This window comes from Phyllopteryx taeniolatus, chromosome 10 (assembly GCF_024500385.1).
Source record: "Phyllopteryx taeniolatus isolate TA_2022b chromosome 10, UOR_Ptae_1.2, whole genome shotgun sequence".
NCBI lineage: Eukaryota > Metazoa > Chordata > Actinopteri > Syngnathiformes > Syngnathidae > Phyllopteryx > Phyllopteryx taeniolatus.
The window spans coordinates 24,916,556-24,938,103 of NC_084511.1; the positions used below are offsets into that span (position 1 = coordinate 24,916,556).

Below are 21,548 nucleotides of genomic sequence, written 5' to 3' on the forward strand. Positions count from 1 at the left end.
GTAATCGTAAGGTTAGACGTGGCGAAAGGAATCGTTTTTTAGGGTTAGGAGCAACAGTAAGGGTTAGGCTTAAAGTAATAATAATGGTTTGGCTTAAGGTTAGGAGTAAGTGTTAAGTTGCTTAAGTTGCTACCACAGCTTCAAATGTCATTTCTTTTTTTTAAATTGATATTAACATTAATATTGGAATCCAAACGAGTCTCTGCAAAGTTTTGACAGACTTTTTTTTTTTTTTTTTTTTTAAACTTGACTTTCTATTGCATAAAAAAATGACTAACTCCAGCCTCAATGTACAACAGTGCTGATATATATATTTTTTTTATTATTCGTGTCCATTATTATAGTAAGAATCTTGGCCTTGCCCTTTGTTGGGTTGCGGCGCTATTCCAGCTTCCATCTATAGTGTGGCGGCACTTCCTGCCATTGTGTGCCAGGAAAACCCAGGCCTTCTTGGCTGCTCCCTCATGACCCTCTTCATCCAGGCCTGAAACTTCACACACTTTTGGAAAAAAAAATGAAGAAATGGAGCAGTCCAACCGCAAACACATTGAGTTTCTGGTGAAGTGCCTCAAACCGCTGACCAGGTTGGCAAAGAAAGGCACTTGATCTGACAGGACTCTCTCAAAAAGCTACTCAACCACCTACTTGACCAAAGAACAAGTCACTTATGGGTATAATTAAAAGGTTTTCACCTTGGAAAAGCGCTGGCTCTGGATTGAACAAATGGACCCTCCATAAAGGAAGCGTTTCATCACCTCGTCAACGAGCTGATTCCGATTGCAGTCATCTTTTTTTTCCCACGTCTAATTCATGCAAGCAAACGGGAGTGCAGACTTCCTTACGTGCCTGGCGCCAAAGTGTCGGGATTTGTGGGAAAACCACCCTTAAATCATCTCGGTGGCGGGGGTGCCGGCCAAGGTTTTTGCATGTAGCGTAGTGCGTCTTTGTGGACTGGTGTGGTGGTTGACCTCTAACTGTTACGTGTCTTTTAACATGACGGAAGGTAGAGCCTCTTTCGGCTTAAGAATGTGGTTTTTGTACAAGATCTAATAACTTTTCTCACACAGTTTGCCATCAAGAGAAGTGACTGGCCACCTGTTTATAACATGGAGAGATCCGCAAATTGAGCATCATACTCTGATGACTCACTCAAAAGAGATTCTTTCATTCTTCTTGTTAAAAGCTTTGTACTTAAATCCTCGCGAGTGTCAACTGTTGAGTCAGGTGTCTAGTTCTTGAAGGCTTGACCATCCTTCATACTTTAGTTGATGAATGTTGTACACATGCAAAGCGTTGGTGCCCTTCCGTTAAAGAAAGAAAAACCCACAGTGGTCACTGAAATAACTTGACAGTGACGAGACTGGAATTTGCCAAAATGCATTTTGACAAGCCGCAAAGCTTGTCGGAGAGTGACCACTGGACAGATGAGACAATATTGGAGCTTTTCGGCTAGTCGCGTTAAATCTCTGTTTACAGAAAGAAGACTGTCATGGTTCTGGGGCTGCTTCGCTATAACTGGCGCAGGCTGTTTTAAATCTGTGCAGGCTGCAATGAAATCTCGAGATTATCCAGACATTCTGGAGCTAAACGTGCCGCCGAGTGTCAAAAAACCTGGTCTCGTGGGTCCGATGGGTTCTCCAACATGTAAAGACCACAAACACAGGTAAAAAGATGCAAGAATGAGGAGAAGTAGCCTTCGATGAGTTTAGAACTAAATCCAATGAAACATGTCGTGAACGAGCTGACGCTTCCGGTCCTTCAAACATGAGACAGCTGAAGCACTTTTGACAGGTGCACAAGTCTTAGTAATTGTGCAACAAAATATTCCCTAATGGTTACCGTAATTTTCAAAAAGTCTTTTGTACTGCCATTCAAAAGCAATGTCTTCATTAGTTATTATTTTTTTAAATGTTTATTTTGTCACTTTCAGATTATTCCGTTGTGGGGTTTTCATGCAGGCACACATTTTTTGTACAAAGGGCTTCTGTGATTTATTTGTTTCGATAAATCACAGTTCTGTTGTCTTCCGTATCACGAAGTACATGCTGACCATATAGTGATGCATGGTATATTTTTGAAATTGTAGAAATTCCTAACACGAGTTGACCTGATAAAGTTGGGAAACCACACTAGTCTGGATCAGCGTTTCAAAAGGGCAGAACATTTTCGAACAATTCTGGAAACTTGTTTAGGGACTGGTGGAAAATATTCACGACTTAATATGTCGCAGGACTAAGGAACAGACAGTGCTAGTGTATGCTAGTTCATTGATTTGAATTCAGACGTTGAGCATTTCCATCATTTTGCAGGACCACTGTAGCTTGGATATGAAGGAATCTAAGAGTCATCATGGTGTCCAGCTTTTAAATATCAGTCTTGACAATGTCCACATCGCTGATGAATGATGATGTTTTTGCCAGGGAGACGAGCGTTCCATCCCGCCGCTGTCAGAGGAACGTTTAGGAGGACAAGTGAACCCATCACGCTTCATTTTATGTGCCCTTGCTCAGAATGATGGCAGGCACAGGAATTTACGGCGAACCTCGAAGCCGCCTCTTTTTGCTCAGTAGTAAAACTAAATGCAGCCTTGGATTGAAGTGTACGCCCGTGTTCAGACGACGTGTTCGATGACACTGTTCGGTAAAGACGTGGAGAGAACGCGGTCCTCCTTTGAAGAAGCCTCATAAAAATACCTGAAAGCGATCCAAGATTGACTTGTTCAAGTGGTGGGTACAACAAAAGCATTAATGGGTCCCATAATTGCTTCTTTATAGACTGCTGCTTTCCTTTTCCTTCACAGCTGCTGAACCTCTTCGTGACAGGACAGAACCCGCTGCCAAATCCAAATAAATCTCTTTTCCAAATGCACTGGCGGTTCACATCGCCACCCCTCCCTCCAAAGGCAAGCTAGCCCCCCCCCCCCCCCCCCCAAATATCGAAGTGTATTTGAGATCTCGAGAAGGTGAAACCCAAGAAGAGGAAGATGCGAGGTCCAAAGAAAGCAGTTTGCGAGGGTGGAATACGAACCAGGTGCAGCGTTTGGAGGGTCTTCACAAGACTTTCCAAGACCACTGGATTTGATCGCATATTATATATATAATATTCAAGCCAAGCCGACTTCTCTAAACTGCAAGGACTCAGACGATCTCAGATAACCTCGATACCATGAATGGAAGAACCAATAATTGACATTTTGGTTTGAACGTGCTGTTTGAAAAAAAAAACTTCTGACATTTCATGGGGTCATACTTAAACAAACTCCTCCGAGGATCACCACCGCATTTGAAACCGTTCCAGGGGGTTCTCCGTTCACGATGGTGACGACATACAGCGAGCGGTACCTCGACTTACACGTTCCGTGACCAAGCTCGTAACTCTAATCAATGCTTCTTATCGAAATGCCATGAATCCCTTCGAGACCCGCAACAATCACCACACGTTTACTAAGAAAGAAAAATAGCACTGTACTGTATAAAAAAACATAATAATAGACTACTATGCCAACAAGAAAACTAAACTTATTTGGCCAGACCTGTTCACTTGTTATGCATGCCATGACTAATAAGCGAGTACATTCAAATAAATTGGGGTCATACGATGGAAAATGCTGTATTAGGCCAGCGTTTCCCAACCTTTTTGGAGCCAAAATACATATTTTCAAGTGGAAAAATCTCATGGCACTCCACCCCCCAAAAATGATCACACATGCATATTACTGAAATAATGATGATCTCATCTCAACGTACTCACAAATCCGGGCCTGTTTAGTGAACACAAAAGTATTATTCTGTTGTATGCACGGCAACAGGTAGCTCGAGTACACGTTTATTGTGTCTCCTGCCATTGAAATTGTTCTGTCTGTCACTATATGTCACTGGCATACATAGATGAACAAAGTTATTTATAGTATATTAGAATTATCAGACAAGTTAGGTAAAATGGGATATTTCCCGTGGCACATTGGTCGGGAATAACTGTTAATTAGACTCCTGATTTAAAATTGCATCCACAGTAGGTTTTGATCAAATGTGGCGGGTGTGGCATTACGACAAAGATTGAGCTTCAGTTAGAACAAGTTCAGTGCAGAAGCGAATACCGATGGAAGTTACATAGCAAGTAGGAATTAGGAAGAGGCCTGATTTCCGATCTGCTAATATCCGATGACAAGCATGTTTTTTTTGTTTGTTTGTTTTTTCTTCACGCTGCCGTGACGCAAAATCAAATGGTGCCAGTTGGGAGGGAAATAATCGATTTGTGAGGTCTACATACTCCGTGGACTGCTAGCCTTTTCCCACACTCTGAGACCCAGTCATCCGTCTGACTCAAGGCATCTTTTGTTCTCCTGCGGTTTTTCCTTTCTTTTTTATACGGATTCATCCCCTTCCAATATTTTGTTGTCAGTCCTGGGCGAAGAAGGTTAGAATAATAAGAACCTCCACTTTGCCTGTTTTCGTCGGTCACTCGCTCGCCAACATGTCCAGAAATGACTTCATGGTCATCTCCACCTATGAGCGGACGTTACTGAGGCGCGCATGTGGTGAAACGTCCATTATTGTGATGCTTTTGTTGGCAATTCTTTGTGACAAGGTTGTCAATTAACGCCACTTTGCAGTCATACTGTATTTGCCATGATGCAAATACAGTTAAGGATTGTCTTTTAACCACAACCATGTTCTAAGATTTTGTTCCAATTGTAGAAGCTGGACCATTTGTGATTGATACATTAAAAAGACTGTAATATTTTTTTTTTATGAATGAATATGCACGACACGTTTAAGTTGAGTCTCATTTTCCACATTTCTCTTCAGCGTTGGCTCCAATTTTGTGAGTGTTTTTAATTAAATATGCTTCCAAAATATATATATATATTTGATTAAATTTTTTTTACATAGCAAGAAAATGTGTTCATATTTGAAAACACTTGTTCCCATAGTAATAGAGGTAGAACACCCAATTTTTACCATATGAATCCGACGAGGCCCTCACACAGCAGCTATTTTACCATCATGTCTTAACAAATCATTCAAGTATAAACGAAAAAATAACCACAATCAAACAGAATCATGTGCTCTCCCCTCCAAAATTATTGCAACGGTGAGTCCAGTTCTGCTATTTCGGCCTGAATCCATTTGGGTTTGACATTTAAAAAAAAAAAAAAAAAGCGGTACAGAAAAAGGATGGATGGATGAATGAATATGAGACCAAGCAGAGATGAACAATTATTCTTATTTTTTTTTTTACCTTATCTTCAGGGTTGTCTGATTGAAGAGATTCTACTGTATGTGGAAAACTACCCGTACGTGAGTCACGTTTGTTGTTTTTGCGATACGTTGGACAATGATATTTTGATCTGAGAAGATTGAACCTGCAATCAATCCCCCCAGTTCGAAGTGTTTCTAAACACCCTGGGGCCCCCCTAATCCAAAGCCAAAAGAATGGATAAGCAAAGATCTCAAATTTTAAATACAGTCATTGAAATAAATAAAGGAAGCTTAAACAAAATCCATATTGCCAAACTGCAGTGTACTTAAGGTCCAAACAAACTGGTCCTGTTCTGTTGCTTAGCAACCAGCGACAAATATGGCAAACTTGAGCTGGGTCGCCAAGTGTGTTGTGGAAGACCCATGAGGGTTTCTTTTGAGGGGAAACCCCTGGAGATATTTGTGGTTTTCATTGGACAGCGACTATATTTTGATCTTTGAATAATGTTGAACCTGCAACCTTCCAGTATGTAACTCAAGTCTGTAGTGCAAGGAAGGCGTCAAACTGTCATTACGTAATACTGTGTCTAAAAATGGCTTTGTAAAAATAGCGTTGCAATTGGAGTTAGGGTTAGATTCCGCAGTCTATCCAAATTATGAGCCAGGGTTAGGGTCCGGGATGTCTTTGAGGGGAAAACCATGGAGATACATGATTTTCATTGGACTGCGACTATATTTTGATATTCTGCTAATGCTGAATCTGCAACCTTCCAGTACGTAACTCAAGTCTTTAGTGTATGGAAGGCATCAAACTGTCATTGTTTAATATCTAAAAATATGTGAAAGAAGAAGATCTAAAGCTTTTCTCTCGTGTGGGGAGTGGGGGTCAAACAGTCCTCTTTATCTTTATCTCGTCTGTGTCACGGTGGAGTCTGTAAGGAGGCGTGTCAAGGTCAGTATCATGAAGACCACCTCACTTAAGTCCCGCAATAACCACCAAACAAGGCCTCTCCCTTCATTCCGGCCACGTGGCAACGATGACGGGGAAAAAAAACGGCTCAAAGAGACAGCGGAGTCGAAGCTTTTTTTTTTTTTTTTTTTTCTCTCCAAAGGTCCCATCGACGACTGACCCTCGGCTGAACTTGGAGAATTCGCACTGGCGGCCAACGTAAGCAGATGCCTCGCTGTCCGTCTCTTATTTATGCATTAGAGCTTAATGCTAGGCTGCAAGGGATACTGAAGAGTCAACACCAAATGGAATTTGCGCTAAACAAGCGGAGCCCTCCTCCTCATTCATGGAGAAACCACCCAGGTTTTTGCAAGGCAGCGTCCTGATCCCACACAATTTTTGCCACCTGCAGCTTTGGCCCAATTAATGCAGCTCCTCTTGGATCTTGGAATGTCGTGTCTCCAGCTGCGAATGCTCAACAGGCTAAATTCTTGAAGTGGAAAGGAGCTTTTAAAATGACACCCACACTAGAAATAAATTATCGCTATAGTTCCCGTCAGAGTATTGGATATGCAATGGACATGTTGTACGAAGTTTTGAAATGCTTTACCTTGGTCTCATGTTTTTATATCACAAAAATATAGCATTTGAACAGGGGTGTGTAGACTTTTTTTCTTTTTTTTTTGTTTGGTATACTTTCTGTAAGTATTATCATTACACATTTTAAAACTACACGATAGTACTATACTTGCCTGTGAATATTCTCATTCATCAGGTCATTTCAGACTTTTCTGGTTGTCTTAGAAGAACTTTCACCTCTCATCTGAGGAGGCTTCATCGGTTCATGCAACAAGGCTTAGTGAGGACAGACCAGCCTGAGTTGGTGTGGAAATATTCAACTATTTATAAAACATAAAGAATAAATTCATAGTTTTTGAGTGATGGAAAGGTCTTAATACTATTAGATTGACATAGCATTTGAAGAAGTCCTTATTTTCCATATTAAAGCGATTTATTGAGAGAGAAAAAAGTCTTAACGTGAGAAGAATGAAGTCTTACTTTTGATGGGAAAGAAATATAATGTTGTTAAAGTGGTGTTATTGGAGGAAAACGTCATTACAAGACTGAAGTCAGATTTTTTTTTCAATGAAAAAACAGCTAGTTCAAAATGTTTTGGGAAATAAAAAAAAATCCCGTTGATAGTTTTAGCTTTTTAGAAAAATAGATGTTTTAGAGGAATAAATTGCAATATCTCTTTTCTGAGATGTTTTTCATGTAATGAGAATAAAGCTGGAGTTTTCCCAAAAAAATACTGAACATCAAAGGATTAAAGTTGTATTTTCTGAGAAGAAGAAAAAAATTCTTAATATCGTGAGATATTGAAAATGTATGTAAGAGGTCAAACTCGATCAAACGAACCTCATTACTGGAGAAAACACACAAAAGTAGTACATAAAGTCTGAGCTGCACATGACACAGGCGCTTGTCTTCGATAAAGACTTGTGTGGGGCGAAAAGCAAATATTTACCCACTTTTTTTTCCCTTTTTTTTTTTTTTATTAGAACAGCGATTTAGCACTAAAATGAAGCGTCGGCGCTCAAAGCATTTAAAATAGCTTCAACGTGGAAGCAATTTCTGCTAATTTGGCTTCTATTTGCGCTCCAATTTGAATTGTTGTTTCTATATTTTCCGCCAGAGACGATCAAAGCATCGCCTTGATGTTAATGGCGCATGGCCGCTGTTGTTTCAGCAATGAGGGCTTGAACTGCACACAAGAAAAACACAACATTTCCCTACCTAAGACACAATGGAAGCACAACAAGCACATTTGCGCGTGCAAACATGCCACTTGGAACTGCTCTTTTGACGTTTATGTTGTAAAAATGCCAATTTATGACTTCATTTTCACAACATCCAGACTTTGTGCAAAAATGTGACTTTATTCTCTGATACTGTCTAAAATGACGTCACGCAATTCGAACTCTGTAAATGGACATTTAAAGCAAATTTTCAAGTAAAATAATGTTGGTCAAACAATTTGTTGCTGCATTTAGACTTCAAAAGCACCGCAATGATTATTATTATTTCCCCCCCCCCACCCCCACTCTCATTGAAAACCTTCCATTTTGATTTCAGTTTAGTTTGTGTCGCCCTCACCCGAGGCGTTTACAATCCCGCTTAGCCCTCCGCCGCATGTGAATGAGGCAAAGAGCAAAGCAACAGCAACAAGGTGCATTATGGAAGTAGGAGGTAACCGGGCCATTGAGCGACAATTAGCATGAAGCCCAGACCCCTTTGAAAAGACAAGAGTGAAAAGATTAAGACTTGAGAACAGATAGCAGGGCATGGGAAAATCCACCAATGAGCAAAAAAAAAAAAAAAAAGGAGCTCCGTGATTGGCTTGAAATGGCTGTTACGTTGAGAGTGTGGGCTCATCTCGAGTCTTTTAATTGCAAATTTCCTCGCTCCTCGAAACATTGAAAGCGACGCGGAGGTTGTTGCAACTAACATCGACACCTGATTATCGCGTGTACAACATGCCGCAAAGCATGTCGGGAAGTGTGCGTCCACTCCTCCCAACGCTACAGTACGGATTGTAAACATTAAAACAAAAAAAAACAACATTGTAGATGTTTAAAGTCCCTACGGTTGCTTTGTCAGACCCCCTTCGCATTTCCTCGAACCGGAACCGGCTTCAACCCGTTTCGCCGAATGCGGAAGTAGGTTGCGTATTTTGTCAAATGCATCTGGCTGCATAAAGAAAATATTTTCATTAGTTCACTTTTGCAGCCCAACAAAATGACTTTTCTCAGAATTCTCAATTCACAAAAACGTTTTTGTTGAAAAAATACGAATTTGATCCAATGTGTATATTTTTCAATTCTAGACAAAAATCTTTGAGTCACTGATTTCTATTTTAATCTTTTTCAAAAAAAATGCATCGTTCTTGCGACATAAAAAAAAAAAATCATCAACATCAACAATTAATTGCTAAAAAAAATGACAATTGCGTTCTTACAAAATTTAGACAGTTTTCCTTAGAAATAAATCTACAATTTCTTTTCTTCTGGGGTTAGGGTTTCTTTTTTCTCATCATTAATTTTTTTTGCTAAAACAAACTCGTACTTTGTAATCGCAAAATTAAGTTTTTTTTTTCTGCTAAAAAAAAATAATTAAACTTTGTTCTTACTGCTAACTTTATTCTAGCAATAAATCTGACATTGTTGGAAGATTACCTTTTTTTTTTGGGGTAGCTCATAACATTAAGAGTTTTTTTCCCCTATAACAGTCTTTGTTATAATACTTTTTTCCCCCCAAAAATGATATAATTTTTTTTCTTTTATGATATTTTTTTTCCTTTCTCATTGTTTTCAGTTCAAATTAATGACTGTACTGTCGCGTCAATGACTACATTATATTGCGCTCACATGGCCTGCATGTGTTCGTCCTCTGAAGCCGTATTGTAAAGCCACTTAAATGTTCGACATGTGATCAGCAGCCTCTCTTTCCTTGCTAACGTGTATTGAAGCAGTGTAGTTTGGTGTGCATGTGCGTGTGTGTGTGTGTGTGTGTGTGTAATGCGCCCAGCTTAAAGCCTTTCAACACATGAAAGCGATCTCGCTAGAGAGCTGTCGGAAGAAAGTTGAGCGTCGACCGTCCCGTCTTATTTGGACTCGCTTGCAGTCGTAACTTTCAATCATTGAGGTTTTGCATTCGGAGGCCAGAAAGGCGCAAACATTGTCGTCACGAGCTCACGCCGCAGACTCGCCGCGCCTCGCCGTGTGTTTGTGATGCCCCCGTGACACTCTGCTACTTCAGCGATATTTTACGCCCTAATTAGAAGCTGCTGATTTAGTGTTTGCGCCGGTCAGCCTGACGCGTCTGTTCGCTGCAGTCTCGCTTTTGAAAAATCCGCTACTGCTAGCGTTGCTGACGTTGGCAGCGCCGCTTTTAGCCCGCGCCGGACCGCACGGCCGACAAGCGATCATTCATCGTCTGCGACCGCTCGCTCGCGCACCAGAACATCGTTTAATGATGTTCGACAAGCGTGGCGAAAACTGCTGCGCCAGCGTGCAATTTAGCACGCCGACATGTTTTAGCCACTTGCTTTAACTCCGCTGCAAAGATGTCAAAACTTGTATAGTGAACCTCCGCTATATCGCGCTTCATCGTCCGCGGTCCCGCAAAAATTGTGAGTCGATTGAGCCGCCGTGCCATTTCTTATTTATTTATTTGATCTCTCTGACAATTCTCTGCCTTAACTTGAGAGCAAAACTTTGAGATGCAAGTGCGTGAGTGAAGTCACCTCACGTCACAGTTTGACAGATAGTGAGCAATTCTCCAAAAAGAGGCTTCACGGTTCAAGTTTACTGTCAAACTAAACATACAACAAAGAGAATTACACGCTGCGCGGCATTGTACACAACTCTGCTAGCTTGATGCAAGCGATTAATGGGAAAGAATGTAGATGGGCTAACAAAGAGCTTCTGTGTGGCGGTGTTATAACGCTTTAACGAACGGATATTTGAACACAAAACAGTGCAGCAACACATGTAGACGGACAATATTGAAATACAAGCATATATTGCTTACCCTCTGAAAAATAACCAATGTTACTGCCGTTTACTGAGTCACTTACGGTAGTTGTGAAAGTCTTCTTCGTTTGTCTTGATGCCTGTATTATACTGCCTCTTGTGGTCAAGTAGCACACAACTTACAACGTACTTCTCGGCTGAGAGACTAACATCTTTGTATGTAGGGGTGGAAGTTTATGGGTTGTTAGTGGAGATTACAGAGCGAGGGATACTGTGTACATGAGCGCTGCACCAGTTTTGAGCCTCTTAGGAACCTTTTGTTCATCATATACGATGATGGAATGGAATGTATTATGTAAATATGTAACATATCACATTGTTCAGTTTGTTGTATCTGTATTTATTTATCTGCTTTACTCCGCTGACTGCAGCCAGGTCGTCATTGCAAATGAGAATCGGTTCCTTGTAAATTACGCTTTTTGTCTTGAAAAAAATGTGAACGTATTCATGTACTGTATTACTGACAACTTTGTAATATTCCATTTTTTTTTTAGAGACAGAAATCTGGCCCATTTCCTTGGAAATGTACTCCATTATTTTCCTTGAAATGATTCCCATAATATAAGGATTTATTTCACCAAATGAAACAACTAAAATCTCAAAAAAAAAATTCCTCACAAAAATATTTTTTTCTTGAAAAAATATACATCTATTCACATCATATAAAAATATCTGCAATTCATCTTGTAATAATCCAACTTTTTTTTGTTTTGAGATTTTTTTTGTATTAAACGTTCTACCACAAAAACATTTTTATTTTATTTTTTTCAGGAATGCGAGTACTGTAAGTCACTACAAGAATAATAGCATTTTCGCAATTTTATTCACTTGAAAATGTACTTTTGGCATAAATCTTATATTGGGTGCTAGTCCAACGCATTTGTTGTTAACTGTCCATTATTTGAATCAAACCTTATTATTGATTTGTGGGAAAACAAACTGCTACAATAGATTTGTAGAAAAATATTGGCCTCGCCCTTCGTAAACGTCATACTAAATTGTCCGCTACTCGCTTTGTTTTTGCAAACGGCCATCGTCGCAGCGGTCATTTAGTCTGAAAACAGTCATATTTCTCCAGTCGGTGTCTACAGGTTGACTTATAGCGTTTTGATTGAAAGCCTCCGAAGTCAACCGGCGCATGTGCGCGGCTGGAACATTTACACAAGGACCGTGCGGAGCTGCTTTTGGAGCCTGCTCAAGCTGAGTGCATCCTGTGTGGACGCGAAGTGGGTTTACACTGGCATGCGCCGCGTCTCGCGCTGACGTTCGAGGACGCCGCCTCGATGTCACACAATGGGAATGTGCTGTTTTTTTTTTGGGGGGGGGGGGGGGGGGGGATTTAGATAATAGAACTGTTCATTGAACACACAGTATCGTCGGGATTGATGCGCTAAGTACACCGATCTCGGTTGATTATACTGTAATAAGAAAGTGCGCAATGCCAATAAATAAGGAGCTTTAATTGGTATATTATTATGCATCTTTTAGTGTTTTAATAACATGCCAAAATGCCCCTAGGAACAAGAATTACAAATACACTTTATACAGCCTATTTATTTAAGCTTTGCTGATATTAGCCTGTTTTGACGAGGCGGTCCTGTCAGATGCAAATGCAATTTGCCAAAAACCAAACAGACGGAAGCTTTTTTCCATATTTAAAATGGGGAAGATGAGCGATCCAATCAGAGCAGAGCCGTCTCAACTGTCAGGCAAACCCGATAAAAGGATGGCATGTGAATTTTCCACTTTAATCAAAACTTGAGAGGCACTCAGGACCCGGCAGAACTCTGCTAAGTTGCAAAAATTGGGGTCTGGATAGCAACATAAAGGATTCTGGAGTAATACTAGTGATGAGCCTCATGTGGATAGGGTTTGCTTTTTGTTGAATAGTTTCACTACTTATGTCACACTACGATTTATGTAACATGGGTTCATGATTGCGTACATGCTATATGTAGCAAGGAGGATCTGAGCCCAAGCGGCGTTTTAGATTAGGATATTATTTTGGAAAAACTCTCCTCCAGGGTACCAATTAGCAGAGTGTCTCACTGCCGTGCCCTAATTTGATTTCGTCCAATAATTTCAACATTAGACAATCTTCAAGGTCAATTTAGCCATCGCATTTCTTTCCCAGAACTTTTTGGAAAGTGCGACGCACGCGGCAGATGTCGTTCATTCAGCTCACAGGCACGGATGACGCGTTCGAGTACAACAAAGTCGTAATGAGGCAGCAAAATAAACAAAGCTAATGTATTTAAACCTTTGTGGTGAGATATATACGTCTGCATCTTTGTCCATGTTCCAGCGGACATTACGATGGCTTTAACCCTAACCCAATGAAATTCACTAATCCAATTCTAACTGTTATTATTAAAGATTATGTAAACTTTTTTAAAATTGTAATAATAAAAAGGCTTTCAAGTATAAATATCATATTTTCTCAAAGGAAAAGTATCATTTTGTATTTGTAGACGAATTGCAATAAGGTTGACAATACAGTATATTATCTGTTTTTATTTTTGTTATTGGTATCATTTAAGCCTCAGAAAAAGTACATTGTTTTTAATATTATGATATAATAATTGCGCATTTTTTAAATACATAAGCTATCAAAAGTAAAGGCCTGCTAGGCGGTTGAATATCAAATAAATAAAACTATGAAACACAACATAAAATAGCATAATGAATAGATCAACTGACACAATAAATAAATAGTCATGATGACTATTGTCTATTTATGATGTCAGTTTAATCGTTTATTTTTTATGCTATTTTATAACAATAGTAACACGAGTAATACAGTCGTAATATTCAATAGTTTTATGTATTGATTATTTATTCAACTGCATAGCGAGTATCCGTTGCCACTCAGGCCTTTATTTTATGACAATTTTTTTATTGTTAATCGATATGGAACAATAAAATAATAACGACTCGATAAATAACAAATAATAATGATTTTTATATACATACATATACATTAGCACAATCTGCTAATAGCAATTGCTACGATACATTTATTGATTATTAGTTGGATTAATGTGTCAATTTTGTATGTGTTATCGCCGTAATTGGACAGATAGAGTACAAAGGATGAAAAGAACTGTACTTAATGTACTAAGGATATTCAGTTTTGGAGGCAATTAGATTGTAAATTCATAAAACAGCAGACAAACTCGGACGGCTTTTGATTTACTCCTCATTCCTCCGGAGACTTTAAGTCAAGGTTTTGTTTACGCACTATTTTTGCACATACGTAGTCAAATGCGGCACATTGCTTCTCTTACATTAAGCGAAGTGATGAATGAATGCAGACAAAAGGAGGCGCTACGGCTGCTGCGCATAATCATCAATCATCATAAAAATTGCTTTGGAGGGAGGGCGGGCGGCGGCGGTGGAACTATTTGTTCCGAGGGGCCAATAGCAGCAGCTCTGTGGGCCACATGCTTTCATAAATGCTTCGAAAGTCAACATGGAAATCATTTGAACGGGGATTAGACGTTTGATGACATTTTGCGGGTTGTCGGGGGAAACGCCGCGGGAGCTCTTTGGGAAGTTGAACGGCGCCTCGTTCGCACCTTCGATCGCACAGGTTGCAAAATCTCGCAGGATCGTCAAATATCGTGGGAGACGTCAGCATCTCCGTGGATTTCGGCAAGAGCGATTTTTGGGGGGTTTTGTTTTGTTTTTTTTGGCGTTCAGAACACAGATCCTGCTGTTTTCCGGATCATGTTCAAATTTTGTGCATTTAGAACGGTAGCTGAAATCTCAATGTGGCACAAAATTGGGAGCTGTCGCTTCAGTTTTGATCAAGTTATCCATTTGCATAGATTCAATGTTATTCAAGAATCACATACAAATCTAAATTTCCAGGGATAATTTGTCATTTTTGACGTGACAAGTAAATGTATTTTTCATATTAAAAACTTTCTCATAAAATTCTCACTTCTCCTAATGCGTACGCTGCCATTATTCACACAAATTCCATTTTTTTTTAAATATTTATAATATTTATACTTGTTTTCACAATTTGTAACTATTTCCATACAAATTACAACTTTTTTCCTCATAAAATTACAAATCTATTCTCGTAAATCAGGACATTTTCAATGTAATAGTACTACTTCTTTTTGTCATAATATTATGGCGTTATTCCATAACATTTGGACTATTTTCGCAATTTGCAACAAATTCCATAAAATGAAGCCTTTTCCCCTTGTTATATTGCGACTATTCTCGTGATCAATTTTTTCTGAATATTGTTACTAATGTCAAAGGAACTTTTTTTTCCACAACATTGCAACCAATCTCATAACATTCTGAGAATTTCTTTTTGTAATATTTCAGCTATTTGAATTCCTATATTGAGTTTATCATCGTATCATGACTTTTTTGTCTCATATAACGCCACTTCAGAATATTAGTGGTATTCTCTTCATATTTTCGCAAAAACTATGACTCTTGAAATGCTAGAAATTGTATTTTTTCCGAATAATATGGCTTCATACCTTTTTTTCTTGTAATATTATTATATATTACATAGTCTGGAACTTAGAATATTTCTGTCCTTTGTTTTTTAAACAACGGGAAAATATTAGGTTTGAACAAATATTTCCCCCAAAATCTACAAAGAGGGAAAATGAGTGAATTTACACTTTGGAAATACTACTGACTGTCTGCCCTGACTTTGTCCAAATGGTTTGCAATACGATCACCAAACAGCTTTAAATAAATATTTTTTTTTATTCTGTTATTGGCTTTTTTACAAGTACAAAGCATACAGCATGTTATAGTTTCATAAAAAGTGGAAAATACTGACGTTACATATGTAACAGATGTAAAAAATAGGTCTTTAACCCTTACTTTCCCCCGAAAGTAAGAACATACATTTCGGTTTATGAAAAAATATCCATAAAAACACAGCTTAAGTAATTTAAGTTAATAAACAGTACAAAAACAGAGCAACCATACAACATAATATCAACATAATGGACGAATACACCAATGACAAATGAGTCCACGTTTGAATTGTGTGAACAATTTACACAGTCTTTGTTTGTTTGTTTGTTTGGGTCATTTCAAAAAATATCCAAAAGATGTCATCATGTTGATTGAAAAACAAAATGTCAGAAAAGTTGAAATGCAAACGATACCACTCAAAACAAAAATAACCAGCATATTTCTCCCCGTGCTGCAATCCTCCAATGTGTGTAAGGCAGGCGACTTGATTCACTGTCACTCTTGGAGCAATTAGCCAGCCTTCTGTGAGAAAACAAACGTTGAGGCGATAACCGGCAGAGAATGGGCGTGATTTACATCGGAGTGCTTTTACTTTCACGCGGAGTCCGAAGGTGCGACGCCGTCAAAACGCACATGCTTCCTTTGTGGGGGAATTAAAGCTCGACCGACAACGAATGAACAGGAGTTTTGTTTCGTTTTACAGCTGGGAGTGTTAATTGAATCTTGCGTCTTATCTTTCGGGCTGCGAGGGAGAGGCAATATCGGTAATAAGGAACAGAAACGTTTCATCAAGATAACACGTATGGAGGTCAATTGAATTCAGACGCGGTCTTCTTCAAAGGGTGCAAACAACGCATGATGGATCAGGTGGACGGTGACTGGTAAAACCTTTCCAAGGTGAATTCAGGTGCCGTCGGTTCTGCCTTACTGCATTGAAAGTCGTCATTATTTTTCGATTCAAAAACACCGACACAGTCCGACGTTCTTTTTGCGGCGAACGTCGCAATAAGCTACAACATACAATAAATAGTCTCATACGTATTGTTCTGCTTCTCCTTCATTTAGAATGGTGACAGAGCCGTCCCCACTGTTCATTTCAATGTCCTTCGCCGATGCGTTTTCCGGAAGCATGGCTAAGTCCTTAAACACGTCGACGTAATGTCCAAAACCGGGGCCCCAGCTCAAAAGATTGTCCCAGTTGAAGGCCCCGGCCGGTGGGCCCAGTTTGTGAGGCAGGGTGTTGTGCTGCTCATTGGGGGCCAACTGGGCCATACCAGGTCCCCCTTCCGCCCGGCGGCTCGAGTACCGCCTCTGTTTCAGCCTCCCGCCGTAATCCTCGTCGTCCGCGTCGGACTCATTGACTTGCGAGAGCTTGGGGACCCGGGAGCTGTAAGAAACGGGTTTTTCACGGTCATACTCCATCTCCGAGCAGGTGAAGGAATCATGCGAGTCACTCTCTGAAGAGGACTCTGGGGCGGGAATGCCGTCAGCGGGGTTGCGGACCCGTGAGAGAGGCCGGCGGCAGTCCTCTTCCGAGCTGGAGCGCCCGTGGTCGGCACTGCAGATGCTGGGGTTGCGAGGACGCGGATTGTTCAGCCGCTCCACTTCTTCGATTGAAAGCCCCACGGGGGGCCCCGTCTCCAGGGGGATCTGCTCAATGGGTTGCTTGAGCCGACTCCCCGGGCGGGACGTGTGGCCGTGGCTGGCCATGGTCTGTGGACTCTTGCTGCGCCTCCCCAGCCGGGTGGCGTAGTTGAACATGGGCGGCGGCTGGCACATGTCATTGTGCAGGTCTAGGGGGCTGCCCTCACGACGAGCCAGGTTAAGCTCCCTGGTCGGAGTATTTCTGTAAAAGGTGGAGGGCTTGGTAAACGGGGCTGGGGAGTGCCTAGAAAGATGGTTCGGTGTGGGGCATGCTGAGTGGGCGTGGCTGAGCGGGGTGGATCGAAGTGCCTGCGTGTACTGAGGCTGGTAGGTGTAACTGGTGGCACCCAAGGGTAACGGGGACTGCCTTGCAAAGCCCAGCGGGCTGTGCCTCTGGATGGAGAATTTGGGAGTGTGACTTCGGAACTGCTTGTAGTGCTGAATGATGTCCGCGTCGGATGGCGCAATGCTGCTGGCGTTATCGATGTCGTAGTGCTCGATATCGGCCTCCGGGCCATTACAAGGGGCACAGGGAGCACTCGGGACAGCCTCATTGTTGTGAGGGATGTCGGATTCATCGTAGATCAGATATGGATTCTCCCTCTCGATGATATCCGGCTTGGGATTCCCTTCTGGTTGCTTGCGGACCGTCATGTCATCTCCGTATGGCGGGATGTTATCGGGGTCATCAAACGCCACGTTCTCGCTGCCCTTCTTCTTCTTTTTCTTCTTCTCCTTGGGTTTCTTCTCCGTAGAGTCCTTTGGCATTTTGGTTTTGTTGCGGTCCTTGCAGTGGTTGCACAAGATGAGACTGAGTACCACCAAGGCGAGCACCGCGGCACAGCTGCCGACGATAGCGGGGACCGCCCAAATAGGGAGAACCATTGCTTCCGTTGCTGGGTTTGGACTACAGACAAAGCCGCCGTTGTTGGCTGTCTTGCAACTGGTCCCTTGAGGACACTGGACACCCAGGCAGGCCACCTGGGTCTCGCACGTCTTTCCGGTGTAGAACTCGGAGCAGACGCAGGTGAAACCCAAACGGGGTTCTGGCACACAGCTTCCGTGGTTCTGACAGGGACTGGAGGCGCAGTCGCCGGGTGGGACGCACTGGTACGTGTACCACAGGTTGATGCACATCAGGCCATCCCAGCATGGGCTGCTCTCGCACAAATTCGGACCTCTGCAGCCGATCTTGACAGACGGACTGGTCTTCATTAACGCGACGAGGCTGTGTTCTCCGGCGAAAGGCAGGTTCTCGCCGTTGTATTTCACGTAGGCCAGGCAGCCATCGAAACCTGCGGACAAAAAAAGTGGGCGAAAACAAACAGCCATTAGAAGCGAGGAGGACACAACAGTTTCCTGAAGCGAGATCAGCGCTGATTGATTTGCTAGAGCTGGTGCTTGCTCATTTCCTCTCAAACAAACAGGAACTGGGAGCTCTAATTACAACAAAAGGAATACTGTTTGGACAGCTAATTGGTAGAAAACAAATACATGCTTAACTTGCTGATTTACATAAAGAAAAATGGAAAGCATTCCATCCAAAACAGAGAGTCCATAGTCTGAGCTGTTGCAGCTCCCAGACATACATCTGTGTTTGATGAGTGTGTCTGTATGTAATTTAATCTCTGGCTTTGTGTATTGTCAAACAACACAACCTCAGTAATGTTAATATATATATATATATATTTTTTATTTTTATTTTATTTTTTAAATTTTTTTTTTTTTTTTTTTTTATTGAATTCATTGCAGTCACAGTCAGGCCATTTTGTGTTTGATCGTTTAACACAGAAGATGCACGGCACCGCTGAGATCAGAGTTTGTTGGTAGGGAGTCTGCGTGCTCGGAAATATGCCCTCCTTCAACAAATCATGATTTTTACCATATTAGTCTGTGGCATTCAATTTGTGTTCCATCCCCCGAAAAATGGGAAATTTACGATGCTGCATTCCGTCTGTCTGGAAACACTCTGTTTCACCTTTTCCTAACTGTCCTCAGCACAGCCTCAAGGATATCTGATCTGTGATTCAGTTCAAAAACACAGGAAACAAAAGACAAAAACACCAAAAGTCCTCAAAGGCAAAGCGCTCCAAGGTGAAGTCAGATTAAGTTATTATTTGGTCTTTTTTTCCCGCCTGTTTGTGATTGATATTCAGACTAAGCAGCATTTGTTCAACTACTGTAAATTCAAAGCAGGTAAATCTCAGCCGTGTCAAACTGAAATAAACTTGTTAGATGGAAAAACAGATGATGAATTCATTTCTTTGGGGTGAACCAAAGTGATACCTAACATGCAAGAACTGGATGTTCTTACGTGTACTTTTTTTGTGTTTTTAATGTCTATATCGGATTTTTTGAAAACCTCTAATGTTGCATTTTTGGTCCATATTTAATCGTCCATGCGTTCACTGTAGTTTCGACTTACAGCAGGGTTTATTTGAGTTGGTTGGGCAGACGAAGTGACGAAGTGTGTGTTTCGATGACATCAAATTGGCATTGATGGGGTATCCAATATCCAATCTGTGCATTTACGCTGCACTCGTGCTGGCAGATATTTTATTGTATTTTGATCTACATTTGGAAGCGGCCTGATTCCGATCATAAGATATCCGATTTCATGCATTTTTTTTTTTGTAAATTTACACTGCCATGACGCTAGGGCTGGGGGGGGGGAGAAAATCCAATGACTCTGTTACGTTTACTTCAAAAATAGGTTGCCGCCGGGACACCCCCCCCAAAAAAAATTGGTTCCACCCGGCACCATGTTAGCGCCGCCGCCGGAACCAATGTTTCACACGGGCATTTTATTCCAGACAGACACAGTGTTGGGCCACTGATAAACTTTGCTAAAAATCACAGAGGAGCATCTGTAAGTGACTGTTAAGACACTATTAGATATGCAATAATAACATACAACAATAACATGATGTACCAACATACGCAGTTTTAGGATAGAAGTCCAGCCCTCATAAATGAGAATAAAATGCATGTTAGTAGTACGGGGGGCAGCGATTACTCGAGTACTCGACGAACTATCTATCTATCTATCTATCTATCGGATAATCGATTCTAAAAAGATACGATCGTGACAGCCCTACATGACGCATATCCCAATTATGCCACTTGATAGCAAACAAATCTTAATTGTGTGACATGCACTGTAATTTCAGTCAAACAAACTCTGGAGAACCTCACCTGTCGTAGTTTTCTGCTGTGCGGGACCACGTGGGATCCCTCCGAGGGAAAGGGTGAGGACACCAAGACCTCCAAAGTCCTGGGTGGGATGCTGGATGACACGAGAGTGGCTGTTGTCCACTTGCATCAAGGTGGTGGAGCCGTTCTTAACCAGCAGGAGTGTGTGCCACAGACCGTCGGACAGCACCACGTCCCCCATGGTCCGCTCCACTTTGCCGCCCACGCCTGCGTCTGAGATGTAGTGGATGTTGCCGTTCCTCAGCTGAGGGAGGGTGACAGAGTTTTGGTCATTTATTTTTCATCATTTATTTAATCCGGTATTTCCCAAACTCACACTTGTCATTCAACATCCCGACAGAGTTGGTACATCTGTCAGAAATGATCGTGCATGGGTGGGGATAAATTCTTCAGGCCCACTGACATATTTAAGTCACTTGCAATTATCACCAGCTCATACTGTATTTTAATCACGTTGTCTTTTGCCTCACCGGCCAAGTGACAATGCACCAGTCATGCACGGATAGTTCTCGTCATGCGAGATCGCCATTGCGCCTCACTATAGGGAATGAATGAAAGAAGCCGCTTTGATTGGTGGCGAATAAAGTCGTCTGTGTTCACGCCCATGAGGCCCAGAGAGACCCTTTTTTAAATATGCTGGCCGCGCTAGTCGCCAAAATTAAAAACCCGCCTCCTCGCAGAGATACACCAAGCGCAGCGCTGGACTTGCGCTAGTCACGAAAATAGAGCCTTTGGTCTTGAATTGGTCTCTTCAAAATCTGGGTATGGATGTATTGGCCTTGGTTGTACCCACACACAGACCTGAACTTAACTTAACTTGGTCTTAACTTATCAATATCTTCATCTTAGCTCCTCAAAATCTAGGTCTTATATCCAGGAAACTGTTGTGTTGTTGTAGACTTAACACCCTAAAGTCACTCCTCAAAGTCAGTCTTAACTTGCCAAAATCTTGGTTTAGTTTTAACTCCTAAAAAAGTCTTGGTCTTAATATCTCAGTCTTGGTCTTGACGTAGTCTTAACTGCTTAAGTGTAAAGTGGGCATTCTACTTGTCTTTTGACTTCATCCTTCTGAAAAAGGCCAATATAATATTCAAGATGTGTATTTTCACATATTGTCGACTGGGCCGCCCCTCATAATAACCGCTTTTGGTCCTTGGCGTTGATAAGTCAAACTCCAGACTTCCGCCTGTGATCATTTTCAATACT

At 41.3% G+C, this 21,548-nt stretch overlaps 1 protein-coding gene across 1 annotated transcript in view; it reads right to left on the reverse strand.

The window, feature by feature from the left end:
- Positions 1–15,468: 15,468 nt before the first annotated feature.
- Positions 15,469–21,548, reverse strand: part of fat4 (FAT atypical cadherin 4) — a 106,648-nt gene continuing 100,568 nt past the window's right edge. Inside the window, 2 exon segments of the mRNA XM_061787143.1 lie at positions 15,469–18,424; positions 20,325–20,586. Of these exon segments, the coding sequence (XP_061643127.1) occupies positions 16,518–18,424; positions 20,325–20,586 (2,169 nt within the window). The 3' untranslated portion in view covers positions 15,469–16,517.